Raw genomic sequence first — 26,682 nt, forward strand, 5'->3', positions numbered from 1 at the left:
CATATCAGAAATTATATTTATCAATACAAATGGAGATTAATGCCTACAGAATGCCACTCTTGTTAGCATATGCATCTTATCCCTTTTAGCAACTCCAGTATTTTGGAAAAAAATAATTTGCTTTCAAATAGAGATGCTGTAATTGAGTTCATTCTGTGCTGTATGGCCTTAGCTCAATACAATTATTCTGTTCCTCCCCAGGTTCAGAATGACCAATGTCAAGCAATGGATGGTGAATCAAAATGGATAAGGAAAACAGAAAGAAATGAATGGGATCATCATTCTGTAGGTGTTAAAATGTGAAAATTGTGCTGAAGTATTTTCAGTCCCTTTTCTTTGTCCTCCCTGTAGGTTTTGCATGTTGTAGATATTTTTTGAGTATTGAATCTTGACACAATGCTGTAATGCAAACAAGCTGACTATTATCCAGAAAGACAAGGACATAGAAACACCACCACCTGCAAGTTCCCCTCCAAGCCACTCACTATTCTGACTTGGAAACATATTGCCGCCCCTTTAGTGTCACTGGGTCAAAATCCTGGAACTCCCTTCGTAATTACATTATGAGTGTTCTTTCACTAAATGAACTGCAGCTGGAGGACCTTCTCAAGCACCCCACGGATGGGCAGTAAATTCTGGTCTGGTTAATGAAGCCCACATTCCCTGAATGAAGATTAAAAAAATCTCTCATGTAGCTTGATTTGTAAGAGTGGAATGTAGAGTTTATTCCATGAGGAGGATTGTGAATGCAGCAACTTTGTAGTTGTTGAGGTTGTCAAAACTAGCCAAATGGATGTACTTATTTATTGTAGGAGATTGAAATAATAAAATGTGAAAAGATTTAATGGGAATGTCGCAAAATGTATGGCTAAAATGAATTGTGGTTCTGTGATAACCCCTACAAGAACCATAGGAACAAAAAATTAATCTCCCTATGGAGCTCATTGAGTATAATTTTCCTTGGTTACAGGCAGTGGTCTGCCAGCGGGAACTTAATGTCTGAGCCCTTTATAAAGCAGACGCAGGCCACGTCAATTTGGTTGAGTGGTTAAGGCAATGGATTTGATATTGGTTGGAGTTCCATGCAGATTCGAACCCTGCCAACTATATTTCCCATCTTTCTTGATGCTCCGCCATTTAACGGGTTCCCCTTGTGGTGCATTCATGATATCCCTACCCATAGACTGAGAGATCTGAGTTCAAGTCCTACCTGCTCCAGAGTTGTGTTGTTATATCTCTGAACTGGTTGATTAGAAAAGCAGATTAAATTTAAAATATATAAAGCAGACCCAGGGAGACCCTCTTGTGGCACATTCATAGTGTCTGCACTCCTGGATCAAGTGACCCCAGGTCGAAGTCCCACTTGCTCCTGAGGTATGTTATAACATCTCTGAACAGGCTGATTAGAAAAACAGGTTAAATTAAAAAAAACATTAAAAGAAAGCAGACCCATAGGTGCTAGTGTAGCTCACTGGTTTGAACTGCAGCCTGACAATACCAAGGACCAAGGTTTGATTCCAGCTTAAAGAGCTCAGACTCTATTCCTCAGTGATTTGAATACTGCCCTTGTAAACCAGGGTCTATGAGTTCACGTCTCATATGAAGTGTTTCACATTTCTACACCATTCAGCAACAAAAAGAGCGACTGATATTTCTGGGCCTTCTTGTGGCTCAGTGGTTCTGTCCCTACCCTAGACCAGGAGGCCCAGGTTCAAGTCCCACTGCACCAGAGGTGTGTAATCACATCTTTGAATAGATTAGAATAATAGATTAAATAAAAATGTAACAGACCCAAGGATGGTTCTGGAGAACTGCCTGTTCTGGGCTGGGACTAACCTAGTAGTGGCTGTATTTTGATGTTCAATGATAAGTGATGTTCCTGAGTTATTCCATGTTTCATGACTTTTACTGAAGGAAAAATGAAAAGAGAGGGAATGACGAGAAGTTGGAATCATAACATATAGTTGTGCAGCAAGTGCTGCTGGCTGTGGTGGGCATGTGCATAAAATGGACCAATATAGATATAAAGGATGTATTTGTTCCTCTGCAGTTCACACCACAGCACATACACAACTCCAGGGACGTCACGCTGGGGCCTTATGAGCAGAGGCCTGAGGCTCCACATGAACATGCTTTAGAATTTGTGCTTTCCTGATGTTCAGATTTTGAGGCAATCCATAGAATGGTTACAGTTGCTCCAAAGCTCTAAGTGCTATTGTTAGATCTGCTGTCACACTCATCATGAATATAGACATCCAAAGCTCCACACCAGAGGCATCGCTTAATGTGCTGTGTAAGTGTGTTGGTGCTCTGGGCAGACACATAATTATATTTGATATTACTTTCTGGGCAGATGGTAATAGTGCTAAATCGAGCAATCCCCTCAGGAATGGGTGTGATTTTTATGAAGATTGAATTATAGTGACATTCACACCAGATTTTTCACTTATATATCCACTGAGGGGGCACTAGATCCAAAATGTTAACTCTGCTTTCACTCCGCAAATGCTGTCAGACCTGCTGAGTTTTTCCGGCTGTTTCTGTTTTTGTCTCTAACTTCTAACATCCGCAGTTCTTTCAGTTTTTCCTCACTTATATGTTCTGCTGACAGAATAGACTGTTGAGTTTTCTGCCCCGCATGTGAAGGCTATACAGTTTCAATAAGGAAACTCAGAGTGGTCCTGTCATAGCAGGTTTTCACGAGTTGTGAAAACATTTTGTTATTTGCTCTTATATCTTTTAAATATGGAGACATTGTTCACCAACTCTGCCATCTTAGGCCAGACATTTACTCTTGTTTTCCTGCTGGGTACCTGTCCTTTAGCTCTCTTCCTTCTCAACATTCAACAGCAGTATCCCAAATGCATCTTCTTTTAAAGCTAGCTTTGCTGAAATAGTCAGTGCTGTTTCCTGTCCAGCAAGCAATTTTGCATTTCCCAAGGATATAGTGCTAGTTTGTCAAATATCCCTTTCCTGGTATCAGTGAGTTTCCTGCACCTAAGTCAGTTTGCACAGATGGAGTAATGTTAATATAACCCTGAGAAATTGCAGCAATCAAATCCGTAAGCAAAATATGCAGCAGCAGCACAGGAGAAAATGGTGTGTTATGCCGCTTACACTGCATCAAGACCAGAGCATGTACCCTCCTGTTACCATGGTTCCCGTTCAGCATTCTGTTTGCACAGCTGGTTCAAAGAGTTGTGGTCTTTTCATTTTTTGAAAGGATTCTGTTGTGAGGGTAATTTTGCAAAGAAGCAAAGAGCATAAATGATAATTTCCATGCTGCAAAGGTACAGTGCTTTTTAAAGAATTTGCAGAAATCTCTCCCATGCTGTTGCCATTTTCCTTCCATTTGCTTTAAATATAAAGATGTTAACATTGCACGCTATGTTTCTTCTCTCACTGGAGATGGAAGTTAAATTAAGTCCTGGGTAAATAGATTTTCAAAATAAAAGAAAGTTTCAGAGCTTTTATACCTACACATATTGATTCCGCTCTTCAATTTGAGCTTAATACAAAATAAGCAGAGTGCTGCTTTGAAAGCTCATTACCAAAGAATGCATTATATTCACTGGCAAGAGCTATTAACCTCAATGAGTGTAAAATGGACAAGTTGCATAGCAGTCAATATTTACGGTGCTATATTGTAGTAAAAATTAATGTTTCACTGTCATTTGGAAAACATCCCAAGATAGAGAATGTCTGTATGTTGCACATGATCTCATTTTATTTCCAGTTCATTTATGAGAATTTGTTTTCCCTTTTTTAAAGTAATGAACCGTTTTCTAATTTATAAGGCCAAGGGGGAGGCTGACTGCTGAGTATATTGCTTGTTAGTTCCTCACAGAAAAGGGATATGAGTGTAGTTAAGGGTGGGCAGCATCTTTGGTTTTAAGTCGTTACTTACTGATTTCAATGATAGAGCTTAGGTCAGAATCTGTAATGGGAATGGGGGTGAAAGTTTGGATGAGAAGTGAAATATTTATCTTCACAGCTTCTGATTGGGATTTTTAATGCACTTTGAGTTCAGAGAAACTGAAAGTAATCTGAAGGATTTCTCTGAACATCAAAATGGCTGATAAGATGGCAACCAGCTTCTGTGCAGGCAGGGCCTGCTACATCATTTCACCGTGACGCAGCCTTATTTCCTTGGAAACATTTGCACACACGTGTACGCTGTGCACAAGCTGTTAATCTGTCTGTTGCAGTGATGAGTTTTCCTTCTATTAAAAAGAGAGTCTCCCACACTCAGTGACTCAGACAACCCACTCTATTTCTCAAGGTCCTTTTTTAGAGGCCTGTCTAGGTTTATGGCGATTTTCCAAGCATTACAAAGATTTTTATTTTCCTTTTGGAGATTCTTTTTGCATATTGAGTTTGATCAGGGGCATTTTGGTCAGGGAATATTTTGTTAAACACCTAGAGCTTGGAAAACCGTTAATCTGATTGGAGATCACTCATATGAACTGCCAACGAAATGAAAAAGGCTTCCACTCTGTCTAGAAATGGGGACACACAAAAGAGTCTCAGTAAAATCAGGAGGGTTTTATTTGGTCCAAACCAATATCAAAAGAACTTTTTTCAAAGGTCTAAAATTTGTGCTCAAATGTTTTTAATGGTAATAGAAGCAGGAGATGAAATCTCCATTGATTGCAGTGGGCTGATGCTCAGGAGTTTGATTCCATAATACACCGTACTTATATAGGCGGCTTCCATCTTTGATCCAAGCAGCTGCCGTTCCAGTGCCAAGCTGTATTTGTGCTAACTATTGCATTACTATAGCACCACTGAGTAATAACTGCAAAGTAATGCCGCCAAGAAGAATGACTGAACGATTGCGCTCTTCATTACTTTTGTTTGTACACCTGGAAACCCAACACGTTTCACAATCTTAAGGCCTGATATCTCCTTCCCCCTTACCATGTCAAGCATGAACAAAAGCAAGGTACTGTAAGACTGCTCTCCAACAGTCATTCCCCTGTTTACAGTTGGTTTTAATCTTGGAAAAGATGTGTCATTTTCAGAACACATTTGCACAATGGCATACATTCCTTTTTTAAACTCATTCATGAGGCTGCCAATGTTACTTCAAGACCCACATTTGATATTTATCTCTAATTGCCCTTGAACAGAATGGCTTGCTTGTCCATTTCAGAGGTAGGCGAGATCAAGTCTGGACAGTAGATTTCCTTCACAAATAGGGTATTAATGAGCCAGATAGGTTTTTGAACAGCAATTGATGATAGCTATCATGGCCATGATTAGCTAGCTTTCAATTCCAGATTCATTAGTTTAATTTATGTTTCATTGGATTTAAAACCAGAGTACTACCCTGAGCTCTGCATTATTAGCCCAGAACCATTTCTGCTACTCCTCCCTTTGAATGACTAACTTCAGAATTTTTTTAACACTTTGCTCCTTTTGTTACTTTAAATTTTTTTGTTGACTGAACAACAAATTGGAAATGGGTATAGAATAAGCAGCTCAAGCTGAAGCACCTTCCCAAGCGTGATTGACCGAACAGCTGCTACCTCCGCTGTCATTTCCATTAAGACTGGAGCTTTATTTGTCCTGTTTCTGAGTGAGCTTTGTGTTTAGCAGGATATATGCATGTGTAGAAAATGACTTGCAATCATGTTTCCGCTTTTCACCGCCATTGGAAATCTTAAAGCATTTTATAGTCGATACTCTCTGTTGGACTGTGGGCAATATAGCAGCTAATTTACACACAGCATGATCCTACAAATAAGAATGTAGTAAATCTGTTTGAGGAATAATTATGTGCCAGGACACTGAGGATAATTCCCCAGTAATTCCTCAAAGCAGGGCCACAAGATAATTTACATACATCTGAGAATGCATATCAGTTCATCGCAAAGAACAGCAACTTCAACAGTGCAACATTTGTTCTGTGCAGCACTGATTGTCAGTCATGATGCTTTTGTATTCAATTTAAGATATGGGATATGATTTCAGAACCTTGTGACCCAGAAGCAAGAGTGCCACTATCTAATACATATATGATACATATTTGCGAATGGGAAGGGAAGGATCTCTTTGTAAACTTTTGATTCATATAGGTCAGAAAGAGCCCAGGCATCAAAGGAACTTGTGCATATTGCAAATTAATTTTGGCAGCTCAGTGGATTTGCATTTCATGTAATGCCATACTGAGTTGTTATGCAATTACTGCCTTCAGGAAGTAACATTTGACTCTGCTCCTACATCAGGTTAGCCTTGGCATCACAAACTTCCACTATAATTTAGCATTGCTACAAAGCCACAATCGTGCAGCATGTCTGCAGTCTAAATCCATGGGATTAATTTACTTTTAAGAGTAGAACAGGCGTTGTGGATTGGCTGGAATCATTACAACAAAATTTGTGTTTTTCATGACTGAAGACGAATTCAAAATTCAAGTTTATATATCGCCGTTATATTGATAAATCTGCTCATGTGCAGAGTTCTTCAGTCTCAGTATCGATTCTATTAACATTTGACCTGCACAATTATTTTTATAGAATCCGTACAGTGTGGAAACAGGCCATTCGGCCCAACAGGTCCACACTGACTCTCCAAAGAGCATCTCACCCATACTCACCCCCGTACCCTATCAGTCGTACTTTTATTTCCACAGTGTAGTGCTAGTATTCTTTTCAAATTTTGTAATGGCCTTTTTTTTCTACAAAGGTGCAATTGAATCGTGGCAATAATGTCTTGTACTGGCGAACAACAGGGTTTTCAATGGGTATGCAAATACTGAAGCCGGTTCTCATTAGGAACATTTTTATCACAGGTATGTTGGAAGCTAGACTGAGCAAATGAAATAGTCTATTTAAAAGTAAGTATTTCATGATGAAGTCAATTCCTCGCTACTGTTTGCTGTGTGGTTATGTAAGATAATTCCTGAATCATGATCTCATGAGAAGAAAATAGTTGAAAGTAATAGAGCAAAATGCCATCTGACTTGCTTCAAGTCATTGTTTTGGTTACCCAAATTGTACTGAATTGACTTTCTCTTGGGAATCTATAAAGATTTATTTTCATATAAATTGGATACGACAAGGTAGTGCTTATGAGTGACAATCCCCCGGGCTCATAAATTAAATAGAATCAATTTAAGGGCTGGCAGTGGCAAAATAAGAGGACTGTGAAAGCTGTCAAATTGTTTTGATTAAAAACTACTGTTTCACCAATGCCTTTCAGAACCGAGAGCCTGCTTCTTTCATTTGGGCCTGGCCTACATCCCAAGCAATGGGATTGAGTTCAACTTTGACTTGTAGTGCAGAATGGTGGTACATCTCTCTCCATATGCTTTGCTTGGAATCAGTGGAAAGGAAAGTTAATTGGGTTGTTAGAAGGCAGCTGATCTCCTATATGTGCTTCCTAACTAAGGCAGTTTATTTACCTATTGTCTGGTTAATTCTAATGAATAGATATTCTTAGTTATGCTGATCACAGGGTTGTAGCAAATATTGAACATCACAATATTCTGGACTATATATCTGGAAGAAAATCCTGACTATCTAGTATTTGCTGCAGTCTAGTGACCCACTGCATTGCAATCCTCTTTTCACCTTCTAATTTGATAATGTTGATGTTAGCTGTTTTCTTTCTGTTGTAAACATCATTTGAATCTCAATTGTCACTGCTACCATTTCAGAGCAATTGGAGATCAGCATAAAGATGGCCTTTCCAGTGTTTCCCACCTCCAAAGAGTAATTTATTTTAATAGGAGACAAAGTAGGCTTTCAATAAGGCTGCACATAAGGGATTAGCGTGCAAAATTAAAGTGCATATGACTGTGAGTAGTATACCGACATGGAGAGATCTGATTGGCAGATAGGAAACAAAGTGTAGGAATAAATGGGTCATTTTCTGAGTGACAGGTCATAACAAGCAGAGTAATGCAGGGATCAGTGCTTGGATCCCAGCTGATCACAATATGCATACGTTATTTAGATGAGGGAATTAAATGTAATATCTCCAAGTTTGTAAATTTCACAAAGCAAGAGGAAGGGTATGCTGTGAAGAGGATGCAGAGCAACATTAGTGCAATTTGGACAAGTTGAGTATACATGGCAAGTGCAATATAATGTGGATAAATGTGACATTGTCCATTTTGGTAGCAAAAATATGGAGGCAGATTGGGAAAGGGGGAAGTGCAATGGGACTTAGGTGACGAAGTACACTATTCACTGAAATGAAGCATGCAGGTGCAGCAGACGGTAAAGAAGGCAATGGTATGTTGGCTTTCATGGCAAGGAAAATTGAGGACTGGAGCAGGGATGTCTTGCTGTAATTGAACAGAGCATTGGTAACATTATACCTGGAGTATAGTGTGCGGTTTTGTTTTCTTAACTGAGGAAGGATATTCTGGCTACTGAGGCAGTGCAAAGAAGTTTTATTGGCCTGATTCCTTGGATATCAGAACTGACACACAAGGGAAGACTCAGTTGGGTAGGAATATAATTTAGAGTTTAGAAGAATGAAAGGGTGCTCATTAGAAGCCCATAACATTCTATCAAAATTGAACAAGGTAGATGCAGGAGGTTAGCCTGAATGACCGTGAAGTCTAGAACCAGGAGTCAACAGTCTAAGGACAAAGGATAGGCCTTTTAGGAGAGATGGGGAGAAATTTCTTCAACCCAAAATTGTTAAGTTTAATGATTGTAACAAAGTCAACTCATAGAATACAAATTCCCTGACAGGACCAGATTAACAGCCCCAATCAGACAGCTCTGGCTGACAGATAAGAACAGGAATGTCAACTATTCTACTCATTCTGAGAGCTGGTTCGGAGGAACCTAGATCAGTGTCAGGGACTGTCCAGATGTAATAAAGGGTGATTTGGTGATGGGATACTGGCCACTGTGAAGTTATTTCAGCAAGCGTGTGGAATTCTCAGCCACAGCGAAAAAGAAATGAAGACTTACAAAAAGATGTAGATATCCTTCTTAGGATTAAAAGAAGATCTGGGGAGAAAGGAGGAGCAGCTACTGGGTTTGGATGGTCAACCATGGCCATACTAAATGGCAGAGCAGGATTGGAGGGCTGAATGGGTTCCTATTACTCTTATATTGTTCATTTCCACGACAAAAAACAGATGTGTGAAAGTAAGCCTGTGAATGGGGTTCGTTGACTTTTGTGTGCATTGCCTGTTCATCTTCTAGTCCAGTTGTATAACTGTGTATCGTGATCTGTGGCTAATCTGCAAGTTACATTGGTTGTGTTTGTGTGGGTTTCCTGACATAGGACCACACTTTTTAGCCTAGTAATGACCTGTTCAGTAAGCTCTTTATAAGGACACTTATTGTGCGCTAATCCCTCGCACCATATTTCAGTAGTTTAGGATTTTAATCTCCGGTCAGTGGATCTTGGTTTTTTTTGAATCCAAACCATGATGCCCATTTTTCACAATCAGTGTAGCCATGAGCAGCACAACACAAGTTCATCCTAAAGGCTTTACACCCCAGGTGTTTTTGACATATATAACCCTATGACTAGCAGAACGGCTGTACATTTGGGAATCTTTGCAGTGTTACTTTGTCTCCCTGTTTATTACGTAGAATACAGGATTATTGAAATGTACTGATTTGTAATGTGTCAGAGGATGATGATACAGGGGAGGATTAAATAACTATGATGGAAAATGTCTTTTGAGACAAAATCCTCCCTGTTTGAAAGGTTTTGAAAGCATTTCTATTAAGCCTCTTGAAAGATTATTCCTATATTTCATGTTGTGATTGTTAAATGTGGCATTTGCTCGTAGCAACTTCCTGAATGATCACATAGAATTTTGCTTGAAAGACATTGTATTGCTCTTGAGCAGTACTTTATTGCTCATCACTATTTTTGTATGGTTACCTGGTGCTGTCCATGCACAGCCTCCTGCTTTCATGTTCGAAAATTGCTGAGTAGGTTCAGCCTGATAGAACCCTTTTAAAACAGAAAATCTGTTTATTTTGTGCACAATTATCCTTGATACGATTTTGTGATGTTTTGAATAATATGAATCCTTCTGCTATCTACCAGTTTTAATCATGGTGGACTGAGAGAAAGTATCTAGATATATAACCAAGGGATCCTCACAGTTTATATTTTCCCATAATGGGGCACTTGTGTATACAGTTGTCATCAATTTATAATTAAATGCAACATAAAATGTTACACTATAGAGTGAGTAAATTTTAATTTAAAGTGCATGAAACTTTGGTTTATCCTCCAGTTTGCAAGCTCTTTTGGAACATAATGATCTACACCCTTCAAAATGATGGATCTTACTGGCCATTTGGATAGCTGAGCTATGTTAAATATTACATAACAGTTGATGTGCTGCACTACAATACTGTCTCAACTGATTACATGCTACTCACCACTTTGCTGTGTGTCTGCTGTTGTAATAATGGAACTTTTGTCCTGTTTGACCACATTTGGATTTCCAAACTAATTGCGCAAAGCACTTTGAGACCTGTTGATCAGAAAGACGCAATATAAATTCAGGTATAATATTATGGTGCCTACTTTTGTGATTGGGAACAGAAACTGGTTGCAGGTAGCACTGATTATATTTGATAAGTGTTCACAGGAGAAAGTAAATTGGTGTAAAGATATCATCATTGTCGTTTGTGTCCAGTTTCATTTCTGGACTGAAATGAAAATTGGTCAATGAAATTATATAACTATGCTGATCGTTACAAAAGGGATAAACATCTGGCTTAATTAATTCACCAAACTTTGTCTTTCTTTGTCAACAACTATCTGGTTTTGTTTATTTTTAAGGAGTAGCCTATACATCAGAATGTTTTCCGTGTAAACCAGGCACGTTTAATGCAAAACCTGGATCCTCCCGCTGTAATTTATGTCCAAGAAACACCTATTCTCCAAGAGCAGCAACTTCATGCCAAGCGTGTGAAAAAGATAAATATTCAGGTAAAAGATGACTGAAATGAAATCATTTTTAACTGTATCATACCCTAATCACATTCATGTATTATTTTGGAAGTTAAGCACTCATGCAACAAATATCAAATGAGCACTTTTGTTTTTGTAAAGATACTAATGTACAGACAAATAAAGCCATCATCTAAAATTGTTCTTGCCACTTGAGGCATTGGTCCATTTATTTTGAATATGTTAAAATGGTGAAGAGAGAAATTTCACACACCCATATTAACAGCAAGCTAATATCACACAACGCAGCACCAGGGCTTTGGTCTTCCAACTTTTTGATATGTAAAGAGGGAAAAGTAGGATGTTACTTCACATATATAAGGAAACTCATCCATTCAATGACTTCTGGATGAACACAGCAGGCCAAGCAGCATCTCAGGAGCACAAAAGCTGACGTTTCGGGCCTAGACCCTTCATCATAGGCCCGAAACGTCAGCTTTTGTGCTCCTGAGATGCTGCTTGGCCTGCTGTGTTCATCCAGCTTCACACTTTGTTATCTTGGATTCTCCAGCATCTGCAGTTCCCATTATCTCTCATTCAATGACTTCTGTTCCTTCTTGCATATACCATTTTTTAGGTTTGCAAATGAGAAGCCTCCTTAATATTTCAATTTGCCTTCTTTTTCATGCACGTTTGCATTGTTCTCTTCTTATGGACGTGTGTGGTTTTGCTGGAACACAGTTTAGTGGGAACCACATACTTCTATAGGACTTCATCCAAGCAGAATCTTTTTACAGATAGGTTAGAAAGGTGAAAGCTGGAGGTTACTTCATAATCGACACCCATCACAACCATTCTGGTCTTGCACTTGTCTGACATTCACACAATCCTTAAGTAATCTCTGTCAAAAGTGCTTACTTCCTTAACTGGATAATTAAAAATTCAATGGCTCAACACCCTCAACCATAGTTGCTTGAATTAACTAACAGTTTGTTTGTGACCCTGAACCCTTTAATACTTTAAGATAATCATAGCAGCCAAGAGGGCAGAAAAGAAATGGTTGCCTTTGCTGTGGCTCCTTATGGTTGTTTTATTCCCATGTGATGCATCAGCTAATGCTCCATGTGTCATTGCTTTAATTTTACGCCCAAAGATGTGAGGAATAAAATGTTTGAAGATTATTGATACCTTGGCTTGCACAATTCTTGGGTATATTTGTGCCGAAAATATTTTGAGATCTGTTTGCTAGTTTTATTCGTCACAATTGGATCTTAGTCATTGTCTGTGCTTCGATTCCATGGCATTTATCCGTTGTGTTATTTTTGATTCAGAGCCTGGTTCAGGAACATGCAAACCACGACCTCCATGCTCAGGAAAGGACTATTTCTCTACACATACACCATGTGATGTTGAAGGAAAGGTAATTATCTTAGAGAGAATTTGTGGGATTTTAACTGATATGCTAATCGTTTTGCAGATGGCCACCTACTGTTTACAGATGGGTCTGAAAGGGTTAATATTCAGCAATATCATTAGCACCACCCACTGTGATGAATGTTGTATGTTCTTGTGAACAGAATAGCTTAGGACCTCAGAGGAGTAAAATCTAATACTGAGGCTCTCCTCAGTCTCTGTATGGAAGTTTCTCCTTCCAGATGTGGTGAGAGTAATAGCACATAAGGTAACAAAATAAGGTGAGAATGTAACAATCATTCCTAACATTGAAAAAAAACCTTCCAATATTTCACTGAAACCTAAAATAGTGACTTCAAAACCTCACCCACGAATGGTGACATCCTTATTTCCATGTATCTGCATTTCCTTAAAGCTCCAACCTGCCCAATTTCCAGCTTCCAATTCTCCTCTCCTCCATTAAGAAACTGGATGGCACAAATTCCTGGCAGTTAAAACACGGGGTGTACCTGGTGGTTACAGCTCATCAAGTGCCTGTCCCAGCCATCTGAGAGTTGCCTCCTCTGTACAATTTCTCCACAGGGTCCATTGCTACTATCCTCCTCTCACTTTCAGATATGCAACTGTGCATCAGCAAACCACCAGCTTCATCACATAATCATGTCTACTCTCAGAATAACTCAGACATCACTTCAGTCCTTCAAGAACATTACTTTGAAGCTGATGGACACTTGTGACCCATATTTTCTGATTTAATCACTCTGCGCACTGACCACTCCAGATATCTTGTGTATCTATGCAGGTTATTTCTGTGCTTCCATGGACACATACACCTAATAGATCTAAACTTGTTTTTATTGCTGCCAGCCTCTGCAATTTAACTGGCTTTTAACATGAGGAGAATCAGGTAGCTTATAACCGTGGAAAGCACTGAAATGTCAATCTATCAGTCAGTCAGGGGGTGGACGTGCCACTCCATGGCACTGTGCCAAATCAACATCAGAACTGCAGCATGTATCAGCAGCTGATGTAGCAAGCACATTGTTTGTGATTCAAGCGAATGGGTATGTGTGAAAGTCAAAGGGGAAAACTCCTTAGTTGGGGTGAAGGGGAACTACAGTCAATCAAGGGGCTTATCAGACTATACCACATGGGGCTGGCCATGGTTAGTTCTCGGGGTGCAAGGAGTACAGGTCTTACAAGTAGGACAGTCAAGATGCTGATGATAGATCAGTCTAGGGATTAGATCAGTATCTCAGTGATGAGACAAAGGTGAGTAATAAGTAGGAAAGAAGTGGATACAAATGCATCCATGGCCATGCATGAGCAAGAGAGATGCAGTGTGTAAGAAATACAGATGGCGCAAACGATTCATGATTTTGGAAGATGCAATGGCACGAGTCCCTGAGTGAACATGATGTATGCAGTACTGAGAGTTGTAGGCCATGAGTCTTGGTGAAATATGTGTGCAGTGGCAGAGTTAGAGTGAGTGGTGTTCCTGTGAGTGGGAAAAGATGGTGGTACTTCCCTTTGGGGAGGGCTGAAGATCATTGAACAACTTGTGTTTTTGCTGGGCATCCCTCTTAAATCAGGACTGTCGCTGCTATGTCTGCCAGGCTAGCTGTGTCTTGCATTGCCTCCTAGGCATCTTCCTCTCCACCAGCATTTCCAGATCCCCGTCCTGGAAGCAGGGAGTGAGCTTGCTTCTTCCCTGAGACATTTTCAGGGTTGCTGTCTGCAGTTTGAAAGGTCATTCCTGCTGTTACAAAGTTGGGTGGAGTCATTGTGAATTGGAAGGCAGGAAGTTCCTTTGGGAGATTTGTGCTTTGTCTGTGCTTAGAAATTTTTTAAAAAAAATATATCTGTGAGCATCAGCTGAAGTCGCCAGTTACAGAGAGCCTCAAAAAGTGAAACAAGTATGTCAAAGTCTTTTAGGTGGCAGACAAAACAGCATTCTTGTTTTGATGTTTGAAGAAACGTCAGCCTTCCTGTTCCTCTGATGCTGCTTGGCCTGCTGTGTTTATCCAGCTCTAGACCTTGTTATCTCAGATTCTCCAGCATCGGCAGTTCCTACTATGCTTGTTTTGATGTTATGACAACGGGTTTGAATTTAGTCAAATGATATAAAATCCAGAACTCAGTGATTCAAGGTCAATTGGAATTTGAAAGCTGATGGTGTTGTCAGTCTGAGCCCAATCATTTTGTGAGGATTTGTTGCAACATCTTAAGAAAGTGTTTTTTGAAAATTGGCAGAGAACCACCTGCCATTTCAAAGAGAGAGTGATCCGCCATCTGCCAGAGTTAGCACCATTCAGCTCTCAGAGAAAGCCCATCTAATTAATCAAAAGTACAATGGTATCTTAGCTCAAAGTTCTCATTAAAGAAATTATAGAGATAAAACAGCCCTGGCAGCAGAATTAAACGAGGAAAAGTGTTAAGAGAAAAGAAACAACAGAATATTCCAGAACTTGGAGAGATTAAGTTATAATTTATTACTTCTTATTAATTATATTAGTGGGACTTGTCTTTATTTAAACAGCATTCCAGTAGAATTTATCCCAGTTAGGGAGTAGTTAGTAGTCTAAAGGGAAATTGTCAGTCTGTTAGTAATCCTGTTAAGTTGTTCATTGTTTGGTTAAATAAATAAATAGTTTCTTGTTACTTGTAAAGTAGGGATCAGGGATTTTCTTTCTTTCAACAGATTACATGGGGAAAGATAAGCTTCTCTCGATGTTTCAAGGGTAATTAGGAGAGGGGAACCACCAATACTGTCATGACAGACTGGGGCTTTTGTTTTCGTTGAACAATCAGAGGGGTTTGGCCATTTCCCCATTGTAACACTCCCTGTAGCGTTCTGGTGCCACAGGCTTGTAAACGCAAAGGTCCTGATAGTTGTGAGCAATTCCACCTCACTCCACATGACTCCACAAGAAATGCTCCCAGTAGCTCAGTTGCATAGGTAGTGAGGTATGAAGCAAAGGATTGAATTAAAACTTTGCTCTGGTCTTTGACAGCGTACCGCAGATATTTTCCTTTGTGTATGGAGTTAATCAAGTTCTGGTTTTGGAGTATTGTTTTAAAATTGTAATGTGTACAGAATTTGGTGAGAAGTTGTGACATTGAGAGTCAAAACTCAAGATTGAAATGCATTCGGGAGAAGGTAAAGTGAAAGGAAATCTAAGTCTTGTGGTGCAGATTGAAACCGGCAGGTATGACGTGGGAGGCATCACAGGGACGTGGCTACAAGGAGACCAGGATTGGGAACTGAATATCCAAGGATATACGTCCCATTGAAGAGGTAAGCAGGTAGGCCAAGGGAGTGAAATTGCCTTATTAGTGAGAAATGAAATTAAATCAAAAGAAACGAAATAGGGTCAGATGGTGTAGAATCTGTGTGGGTAGAATTGAGGAACTGTAAAGGTGAAAAAAGACATAGTTGGGGTTGTGTACAGGCCTCCAAATAGTAGTCAGGAGCTGGGGTGCAAGGTACACCAGGAAGTAGAAAATGTGTGTAAGAACGGCAAAGTCACAGTGAACATGGGGTATTTCAATCTGCAGGTGGACTGATAAAACCATATTGGTAGTGGATTGCAAGCAAAGGAGTTTGTGGAATGTCTTCATGATGGCTTTTTGGAGCAGCTCGTGGTGGACCCCACAAGGGAACAGGCAATACCGGATTTAGTGTTGCGCAATGAGGCCGACTTGATAAGGGAGCTTAAGGTAAAGGAACCCTCAGGAAGCAGTGATCATAAGATGATAGAATTTACTGTGAAGTTTGAGAGGGAGAAGATAAAATCAAAGGTAACGGTATTACAGCTGAATAAAGGCAACTGCAGAGTTATAAGGGAGGAACTGGGCAGAATTGACTGGAAGAGGAACCTAGCAGGAAAGACAGTGGAACAACAATGGCAGGAGTTTCTGGGAGTAATTCAGGAGACACAGCAAAAATTCATCCCTAAGAAAAAGAAGCATGGTACGGGGTGGATGAGGCGACCATGGTTGAGTAAGGAAGTCAGGGATAGTGTAAAAGCAAAAGAGATAGCATATATTGCGGTGAAGGACATTGGGAAACCAGAGGATTGGGAAGCTTACAAAGACCAACAGAGGGCAACAAAAAAAAAGTCAGGATGGAGAAGGTTAAATATGAAGGTAAACTAGCCAGTAATATAAATGAAGATTGTAAGAGTTTCTTTAGGTATTTAAAGGGCAAAAGAGAGGCAAAAGTAGACATTGGACCACTGGAAAATGACAGTGGAGAGATAGTAGTGGGGAACAAGGAAATGGCTAAGGAACTGAATAATTACTTCGCATCAGCCTTCACAGTGGAAAACATGAGTAATATCCCAGAAGGTAAGTATGTTAACGATGCTTCAATAAACAAGATATTGGTGAGATCATATCTCAACAAATGTGTGCAGTCTTGGTCTCCCAGTTCGAGGAAGGATATAAGCATGTGGAAGTTGTTCGGAAGAGGCTTATTAGATAGCTGTGTGCAATGAATGGCTTGTTGTATTTGGGGTGGTTGCTCAGACTGGCATTGCTTCCACTGGAAGTTAAAAAACTAAGGGATGACTTGATTGACATTTCAGAGATTCATGAATGGTTTTGTCAAAGCACATATAGAAATAATGTTACCCTGTGGTTGAGAACCAGTGGATATAGGACGAATGCAGTTGTTTTGAGAGTGGTGGAACTTTGAAATTGTACCTCAGGATGGTGCAGCTTATTTTATTGAATATTTCAACATGGAAGAAGATTCTTAAACAAGGAAATTCAAAGCTACTGGGGAGCAGATGGACAAGTGCAAATTAAGGCAAATAGATCAGCCATGAATTGATTCAGTGGTGGTGCAGGCCTGAGGAGCTAAACGGCCTATTTGTACCCCAAATTTGAATGTATTAATTTGGATCAAGTATGAGAAACATGTCATTAGTCTGCTCAGACTTGGGGGAGGATGGTGGCAAGGGAATAGAATTTAGGTGTACAAGGTAATGAGAGGCATGGATGGAGTCGATAGCCAGAGACTTTTCCTCAGGGCAGGATTGACTGCCACGAGGGGTCATAGTTTTAAGGTGTTAGGAGGAAGGTATAGAGGAGACGTCAGAGGGAGGTTCTTCACCCAGAGAGTTGTGAGCGCATGGAATAGTTTGCCAGTGGTAGTCGTGGAAGCGGAGTCATTAGTGACATTTAAGCGACTGCTGGACATGACATGGATAGCAGTGAATTGAGGGGAATGTAGGTTAGGTTATTTTATTTTTGGATTAGGATTATTCCATGGCACAACATCGTGGGCTGAAGGGCCTGTACTGTGCTGTACTTTTCTATGTTCTATGTTCTATGTTCTAAATTCAAGAGAGTCAGGGGGCAGAGCTGAGTGTGGTGGCCATCCCCAAGGAAAAGGTGCTAGTAAAACTGATTGGCCTGAAGGTGGACAAATCACCTCGACCAGATGGACTATACCTCACGTTCTAAAGGACATAGCTGAAGAGATAGTGGAAGCATTAGTGCTGATCTTTCAGGAATCGCTAGAGTCAGGGAGGGTCCCAAAGGACCGGAAAATAGCTAACATGATACCCATGTTTAAAAAGGGAGTAAGACAAAAGATGGAAAATTAAAGGCTGATTAGCCAAACTTCGGCCGTGGGTAAGATTTTGGAGTCCATTATAAAGGATGAGATTTCTCAATACTTGGAAGTGTACAGTAAGATAGGGCAAAGTCAGCATGGTTTCATCAAGGGGAGATCGTGCCTGACAAATCTGCTAGAATTCTTTGAGGAAGTAACAAGCAGGGTAGACCAAGGAGAGCCAATGGATGTTATCTACCTGGACTTCAAGATGGCCTTTGATAAGGTGCCACACAGGAGGCTGCTGAGTAAGATAAGGACCCACAGTGTTAGAGGCAAGGTGCTAGCATGAGAAGAAGATTGGCTGTCTGGAAGAAAGCAGAGAGTGGGGATAAAGGGGTCTTTCTCAGGATGGTAGCTGGTGATAAATGGTGTTCTGCGGTTTGTGCTGGGACCACTACTTTTCACTTTGTACATTAATGATCTAGATGAAGGAACTGTGGGCATTCTGGCTAAGTTTGCAGACAATACAAAGATAGGTAGAAGGGCAGGTAGTATTGAGGAGTGGGAAGGCTGTAGAAGGATTTGGACAGGTTAGGAGAGTGGACAACTAAGTGGCAGATAGAGTACAATGTGGGAAAGTGTGAGGTCATGCACTTTGGTAAGAAGAATAAAAGCATGGACTATTTTCTAATTGGGGAGAAAATTCAGAAGTCTGAAGTGTAAAGAGACTCAGAAGTTCTTGTACAGGATTCTCTCAAGGTAAACTTGCAGGTTGAGTCAGTAGTCAGGAAGTAAATGCAATGTTGGCATTTATTTCGAGAGGATTTGATGATAAAAGCAGGGATGTACTACTGAGGCCTTATAAGGCTCTGGTCAGTCCACATTTGGAGTATTAAGACCATACAACATAGGAGTGGAGTCCTCAAGTCCACTCCTCCATTTAAATCATGGCTGAGTATTGTGTGCAGTTTTGGGTCCCATATCTCAGGAAGGATGTTACTGGCCCTGGACCGGGTTCAGAGGAGGTTCACAAGAATGGTCCCAGGAATGGAAATTTTAACATATGAGGAACTTGATGACTTTGAGACTACACTCATTGGAATTTAGAAGGAATTTAGCTCGGTCAGTGGTGGTGCTACTGAACCACTCTTGGTAATGGACATTGAAATCCAGTGAATAATCTGTGCCCTTGCCATGCTCAGTGTATCCTCCAACTGATTCACCAGCTATGGGGATGTGGTAGATGGTAACCAGCAGGACATTTTTTTTTGCCCATATTTGACCTAATGCCCTCAGACTTCATGGATCTAGAATCAATATTGAAGACTCTCCGGGAAGCTCCTCCCAAGTGTATATCATGTTGCCATCATCCGTAGTGAATCTGTCCTGTTGGTGGGATAGTGATGGAAGTGTCTGGACATTGTCTGTGGGATGTTATTCTTGTCAGGTTGTTGCTGGTTCTACTGTCCAAATTTTGGCTTGGTCCTCCTGATGTCAGAACTTTGCAAGGATTGGCCAGGTGCCATCCTCATTTCCAGTGACTCTGACACCAGGTGATCCATTCAGTCATTCCTTTTATGAGATTTTGCCTCAGTTCGTTCTAACTGACTATCTCGCTAGACCATTTCAGGGGCTACTTTGCTACAGTTTGGAATCATACGTGGCCAGAGCAAGTAAGAGAAGCATATATACCTTTCCTTCAGGGACATTAGTGAACAGGACGGATTTTTATGACAATCAGCAATGGTTTCATGGTCATTATTAGACTGGACCCAAGACTCATCAATTGAATTCATATTTCACCATCGGCTGTGGTGTGATTTGAACCCATGTTTGCAGAACAGTAGTTTTGATCTGACGATTACCCATCCAGTGACAACAGCTACACCACTGCCTTCCATATCAGGTGACCCACCCCACCTTTAAAGGCCTTGACATTTGTGATGACTTAATGGCCACACTATTTGACATCTCACTCCTCAAGGTCTCTTTGCCCTCCCACACCAGTTCCTGCCTGTGGCCTCATACTGCGGATTTTTCCCAACCCAACAGCAGTCATTCACAAAAATAATCACAAGTGATCCTACTGAGACCACCTCTCTCATATTGCAATTTATCTTTCTCAATCAGTAACCGAGCTTTCTTCTCAGCTCTCTATAAAGAATAGGGCTCATATCCTTGGTACCTTGACTCAGAAATAGCCAGTAGGCTCCTCTATCATGGAAGTGATTGAAATCTGTACAATGGAGGCCAACCAGTTCCAAACTAAAATAACAAGCAGAGTTCCATTTACACCATAGTACTCGAGTTTGCTTATTTTAACGACTTATTGACTCAAAGAGTGAGCAACTTTGGGCGTCTAGTAGTAGATATCCTTCAGCATCAGGATTAATGGGACAATATTTTGCTATTGACTTCGACTTTAATAATATTTGCTGAACATGTTTAAAACTGGTTCTAGTTTTTCAGGTTATCCCAACGTTTACTTTCCCCTTGTTCCTGCTTTTCAGGTCCATCTCCATGGTAATCCCGTGCAAAATTCAAATTCAGCCTCAGCTAAGAGGGTAGAAATCTATTTTCTCTGCCTCCTTTGAATATTTTGAATAGATTAACCTCCCTGGTGTGCCCATCTAACTTCTGAAGTGCTGGGAAAACTACAGTAGAAAAGCACATACTATTTCGGGCTCAGAAAGTGCTTAATAATCAGACTTCCACATCAAGCAAAGGACTGTGTGCATTATGGTAATCTTGATCTTGTAATGTGGGCTATTTTCCACACAGGACATTGATACACATTGAATTTGGAAAAAAAGATCTCATTGTCAAAATCCAAGTTGCTGAACTTTAACAAAACTTGATAAGCAAATATTTGATTGAAAGAAATAAAACAATATTATCCCTTCAATTTCCTTGACTTTTTTTCTAGGTTGGTTGTTTCAAACCTGCAACATTTAGGTAACTTTTTTTCTTCTTCTGTTGATCAATCTTCCAGACGCAGATCATGTATAAATGGATTGAACCCAAACTCTGCAGTGAAAATGCAAAGGGAGCAGTGAAACTTCCTGCATCAGGAGCCAAAAAGTTATGTCAACCATGTAACCCAGGCTTTGTCCAAATCAATGGTACTCATGACTGTGAGCCATGTCAGTATGGCTTTTACTCAGATGGATCTAAAGGTACAATGATTATGTTCTTTTATGAGGCATTTTTGGAAAGGATGCATGAAATGTACTTTGTGGAAAAGAATCTTGTAAGCTTTCTAAAGAGAGTGATTTTTTTTTATTGGTTAAAGTTAATGGCCTTGAGTGAGTTAAAAATACACTGTGTTTATGATTATGATAAAGCAACTGCAGTTTAATAAAACTAATTGAATCCTTGAAGAATAGTGGTAATATTGACCCAATGGTAGGTAGAAAATTCTTTGTGCAGAGAACAAAACAAGCAAACTGCTAGTAGGCTTCTAGGGATGGGCCAAATAGTGCATTGAAAGAGATGTTGTGTCTGAATGAGGGAGCTGACACCAGGGAGAGGGAGACATGGTGGAAGCCACCCTCCTATCCTTGCTTCCAATTCCCCTCTCTTCACTTCCTCCAACAGCCTCACCATGCAATTGCCTCCACCTTCTCTCCACCAATGATCACGCACTACCTGGAATCAAACCACATTGCTTGGCCTGTGATGAGTATCATGCCTGTTGCATTCATGTTATGTTCCTTAACACAGAATTGCCACTCCCCCACTGTTGTAGCAAGTGAGACTGATTCAACTGATTTGAAAATCGCATTCACTGGGGTGCACGGAGAACCATATTGTTGATAGAAGGGGAGTTTCAGGATTTTGACCCAGCGACAATGAAGGAATGGTGATATAATTCTAAGTCAGCATGGTATGCGGGTTGAGCGATAGTAGTGCTCCCATGTATCTGTTGCCCTTGTCATTCTAGGCAATAGAAGTAATGGGTCTGGAAGGTGCTGTTGGATGATCTGTGCTGACTTACAGACTATAGGTGGTGCATCATTGAAGAAGCAAGTGAATATTGAAAGTAGTGGATGGGGTACCAACCAAGTGGGTTGCTTTGTCCCGAGTAACAAACTGAAAACTTGCAGTTGCAGAGTAACTCATCTACACATCCTTAATCCAGACAGCTGCTGCTTGAATTCCTCATGGTTGCTGATTATCTGGTATTGGCATAGTCCTTGGCTCATTAGCATACTCAGGTCTTAAAAAAGTAACACAATACCCTCTCATTTTCAAGAAACATTTACACGCACAAAGAGTGAAAAGACATCAGATAGTTGCAAAACAATTCTTATTCCTGGCGTTGTCAAGGTGGCAGCAGCATGGTATGCCCAGAACCAGGACTCCAGTTTGAGGGGCGAGTGTGCTTTCAGCATGGGATCCGGCGTTGCTAGTGGTATCGGTGAGGTGGGCCCAGTGGCAGAGAGGTGGTGAGTCCTATGTTGGTGAATCTGGCTCAGGCGGTGGCGAGGCTGTGGAGGAGGGGTGATGGTGCTGGTGCTGGTGTTGTTGGCTAGCTGGCTCAGGGCTCAGGGAATTTTTCAAATATATCTTATTCTTTTTATTCTTAAGCTTTTTGCTATATTTTTCACTGTAAAACGCAAGTGACAATAAATAAATAAATCATATGTCAGGTGATTTGACAACCCTTCTAGATCCACGGATAATCCTTCCTGAAATCGAGTCTTCAAACTTGGTTTTTCTCAACTAGCAATTGTGCTGGTTTCTTGCATGTTGTACATTGTTCAATACTTTCATGGTGGTGGAAGTATTGTACAGATCCTTAAGTCGGCTTCTGTTTCTCCTTAATATTGCTTGGTTAGTCATTGTGACTATGTAGCATCTAGGATCACTGCATGTTTTGGATAATTCTGAAGGTAACTAGATTCCTGGGGTCGGATTCTTAACTCTGTCCTACGTGCGGTTTACACAGGTCCACATCTGAATTCCAGTCATATACCACTTTCATTCTTCCTTGTTATTTGAGAAGTATTCCTGAGAACCTGGACAGGTGATATGCTGGTGATAATGGGAACTGCAGATGCTGTAGAATCCAAGATAACAAAGTGTGGAGCTGGATGAACACAGCAGGCCAAGCAGCATCTCAGGAGCACAAAAGCTGATGTTTCGGGCCTAGACCCTTCATCAGAGAGGGGGATGGGGACAGGGAACTGGAATAAATAGGGAGAGAGAGGGATGCGGACCGAAGTTGGATATGCTGGGTTGTCCTAACTTGCCTTCTGCTATTGTCACCAAACCCATAACATGTTAGCATAGCAATATAAAACTCTGATCTCATTGCGCTGCAGTTCAAAATAAGTGCTTTAAAGGTGTGAACTATTTTCTTGGTGAGACCACTTATTTTCTTGGATAGTGTGATGAAGTTGATACATGGCTTCGGCCCCATTTGGTACGCATATCCTTAATTCATTCATTGTTCATGAGATGCAGACATCACTGGCTCAGCCACCATTTATTTCTTATCCTGAAGATGCTGGTGAGCTGCCTTCTTGGACTGCTGCAGTCACTTCGGTTGTAGGGACACCCATATTGTTGATAGAAGGGGAGTTCCAGGATTTTGACCCAGTGACAGTGAAGGAATGATGATGTGGCTCTAAGTCAGTATGGTATGCAGTTTGGATGATGCCATGTATTGCTTCCCTTGTTGTTCTAGTCAGTAGAAGTAATGAGCCTGGAAGGTGCTGTTGGATGATCTGTGCTGACAAACAGATTATTGATGGTGCATCACTGATGAAGCAAGTGAATATTGAGAGTGGCGGATGGGGTGCCAAACAAGTGGGCTGCTTTGTCCTGAGTGATATCAGCTTCTTGAATGTTGTTGGAGCTACAGTCATCCTGCAAGTGGGGAGTATTACATCACATTCTGAACTTGTGCTTTGTAGATGGTGGACAGGCTTTGGAGGAATAGGTGATAAGATACCTGCCATAAAACTTGCAATCTCTGATCTTCTGTTGTAGCCGTAGAATAGTTATGGTCTGTCTTTAGAGGCCTGAATGTTACACTCACTGCATCTGCCACAGATGATAATTGGAAGTTTTAAAAAGTATTCAAAGACCGGGGAAAATTGTCATCACGTATGTTGAATAAATCTGTTATGTTTTGGATTGAGGGACTGATGGAATCTCATGAGGGTCTTGTGGTTCTTTGTGTTGATGTGTTTGGTTACACTAGCACATCCCACCCTCTCACAACCTGTTTTCTTGATGTAGTTGTTGACCTGTGACCAGTATGTAGTATCCCATGCCAGGTGTTGTTTTCACTCTGTGCCCGTATCTCACCGATGCAGTTGTAATGATATGTCTGGCAAAAAAGTTTAGAGCACAAGTCACTTGCATGAAATGTCATGGTATTTGATCCATGCAGAAAATGATAGCAGTCCCTTCGTCTGTTACTGTGAATGTCACTTTGTAAAATATATCTTGTCTTTTGTTCCATGTAATGTTGTAGTTTGCAAGTATGGTTTTTAATAACTGGTATTATTCAAAATAAGTAATACCAATTCTGCAATACTTCCTGCAGAAGTTTCTGAAACACAACTGAGTTTGTGAATCATGAAAGATCGGAGTGACCTGATTCTGTATGACTACCAATGGTGATAAATTAGCATTTTTAATGCTAATTTGAGACCAACTTTGTTCAATCCACACATTATCTGTTCCAAATCTGCTAGTGAATTCTATCAAAAATAAGATATGCAAAGGGAAAAACTGTTTAATGCAATTTTCATATGCTCAAACTCAAGTCTTTAAATTATCTCATGCTCACTGGCTTTTAAATAATAGTTTTATGATGCTGTGTTGCTGCTGAGTTGCATCATTCAATAGCAGCGCATATCAGTGATTCAAGTGTGTTGCTCATGATGTTCCAATTGTTAATAGCCAAAATCTTATGATCAAGATGCACCATAGTTTATGATATGGATCTGCTGCTGGGCAAGGTACATTCAGTGAAGACTCATGAAATGGTATCAGTAACATTATGGGAAAAAGATACATCCTTGAAGATTCCACTCCTAGAATGGAGAAGTCGGCAGAGCCATCGGTGTTCCTGATTTTTCCAACAAAGATAGTTTGGGTCCTGGAAACTTGTGTAAACTGATTCTTTCCCAAGTATGACCCTGAAAGAAGTGCAATGTAAGGTGACATTTGTAGGTAATCCTATGGAGCACAGTTTGGTGCATTGTGAGACAAAGAGTAACAGATACAACTGGCTGATTAAGTGACTTGCTCATATTTGTTTTTCTGCAGAATGTGTGAAGTGTCCGGTTGGCACTGAACCAGTATTGGGTTTTGAATACAAATGGTGGAATACTTTGCCAAAAAATATGTTCAGTTCATGTTTCAGTGGAATGAATCAAGACTGTGGAGAAATGACAGGTAAACATAAATCATTAAACAAATATTCTGCAGGAACCATTTATGTAATATTTGCCTCAGTGGTATGTTTTGCTTTTCCATTCAATGTATTCACTTATTACACTTAGAATTATTATGAATCGTATTTTGGTCTATCAAACTATAAAATAAAACTTCTGCTATTTCATGTGTCACTCCAATAGTCACCTGTAAGATTTATTTACAGCTAGTCAGACTTCCCTAATGCCTAGTTAACTGTGTGATCCTTCTACTTTCCTCCTTCATTACATGTATGACTTCTTAATTCTGATCCCAGCCTTTGACAGATAAGATTCTCTACCTGTGCTGAAATTTAAATTAGTGAAAGGTACTAAGTATTTTAAGCCCCCATGATCTTGCTTGTTACCATTTTGTATCTTCTGATCTGAGGGGACCAGCAAAAAGCCCAACCATTAGCTTATTCTGGCAGCTCTGCTTGGGGACTTGCAGATGGACCTGCAACAAAATGAGACAGAAAGACACTCGTACTAATCATGGCTTTCTTGTCACTGCTTTAAGCAGAAAACGCTTCCTCTACCCTAGCGAACCGCTCCTTGTTCCTCAGCCAGGACATTGCAAAGTGGTTAGGAGCTTGACATTATAAATCTCCTTTGCTATACATTGGAACTATAAAGGGGGTATTGTAACATGAATGTATTTTTCTGAGAGGTGAACTGAACATAATGTTCAAGGGAGAAACTTGCACTTATAGCGCACCAGTTACATATTCTATGGAGAAATGGCAGCAATTCTTTTCAAGAATTTTTCTTGTTTCAGGATGGGAGGTAGCTGGAGACCACATACACAGTTCAATTGCAAGTGCCGGCAATAATTACTTGATGCTAATGATGCACGTTCCTGGATTTAGGTAAGAAAAAATCCCAATGGCTTGTTTGGCATAAACAAGGACTTCATGAAGCTGCAGGATATCTTTCGTGATGATTTTTGTTAATAATTTTTTGGATTATTAAAGTATATGTATTCCTACAGTCTTCACTTTCTCCCTTGTATTTTCCTTGACCAAGTGACATACATATTTAGTGATAGCATACTACTGCAAAATGGTTCAGTGCAGTTATTTCCAGATAGACTCTCTAATGCTGCTTTCTGGTCCACATACGAGAAGGTCAGCAGTGTTGGAGAATTCACAGTTGATTGTATTTTTGCTTCCTCCTATGCAGACATTTTGTTCAGATCTGATAAAAGAAGACAATTTCTAGGTATAAGTCATAGAATCCCTACAGTGTAGAAACAGGCCCTTTGGCCCAACAAGTCCACACTAAACCTCAGAGCATTTCACCCAGACCATCCCCCATACCCCATCTAATCTACACCTCGCTGAACACTATGGGCAATTTAGCATGGCCAATCCACCT

The 26,682-nt window shown here is 40.3% G+C and overlaps 1 protein-coding gene across 2 annotated transcripts in view; it reads left to right on the plus strand.

The window, feature by feature from the left end:
- Positions 1 to 26,682, plus strand: part of elapor1 (endosome-lysosome associated apoptosis and autophagy regulator 1) — a 126,978-nt gene that overhangs the window by 54,831 nt on the left and 45,465 nt on the right. For both annotated transcript variants that reach the window (XM_048553234.2, XM_048553235.2), the window contains 7 exons: positions 202 to 285; positions 6,691 to 6,796; positions 10,783 to 10,932; positions 12,225 to 12,313; positions 20,865 to 21,048; positions 25,160 to 25,288; positions 26,084 to 26,174. In XM_048553234.2, the coding sequence (XP_048409191.1) occupies positions 202 to 285; positions 6,691 to 6,796; positions 10,783 to 10,932; positions 12,225 to 12,313; positions 20,865 to 21,048; positions 25,160 to 25,288; positions 26,084 to 26,174 (833 nt within the window). The remainder of the gene's footprint in view (positions 1 to 201; positions 286 to 6,690; positions 6,797 to 10,782; positions 10,933 to 12,224; positions 12,314 to 20,864; positions 21,049 to 25,159; positions 25,289 to 26,083; positions 26,175 to 26,682) is intronic.

This window comes from Stegostoma tigrinum, chromosome 21 (assembly GCF_030684315.1).
Source record: "Stegostoma tigrinum isolate sSteTig4 chromosome 21, sSteTig4.hap1, whole genome shotgun sequence".
Lineage (NCBI taxonomy): Eukaryota > Metazoa > Chordata > Chondrichthyes > Orectolobiformes > Stegostomatidae > Stegostoma > Stegostoma tigrinum.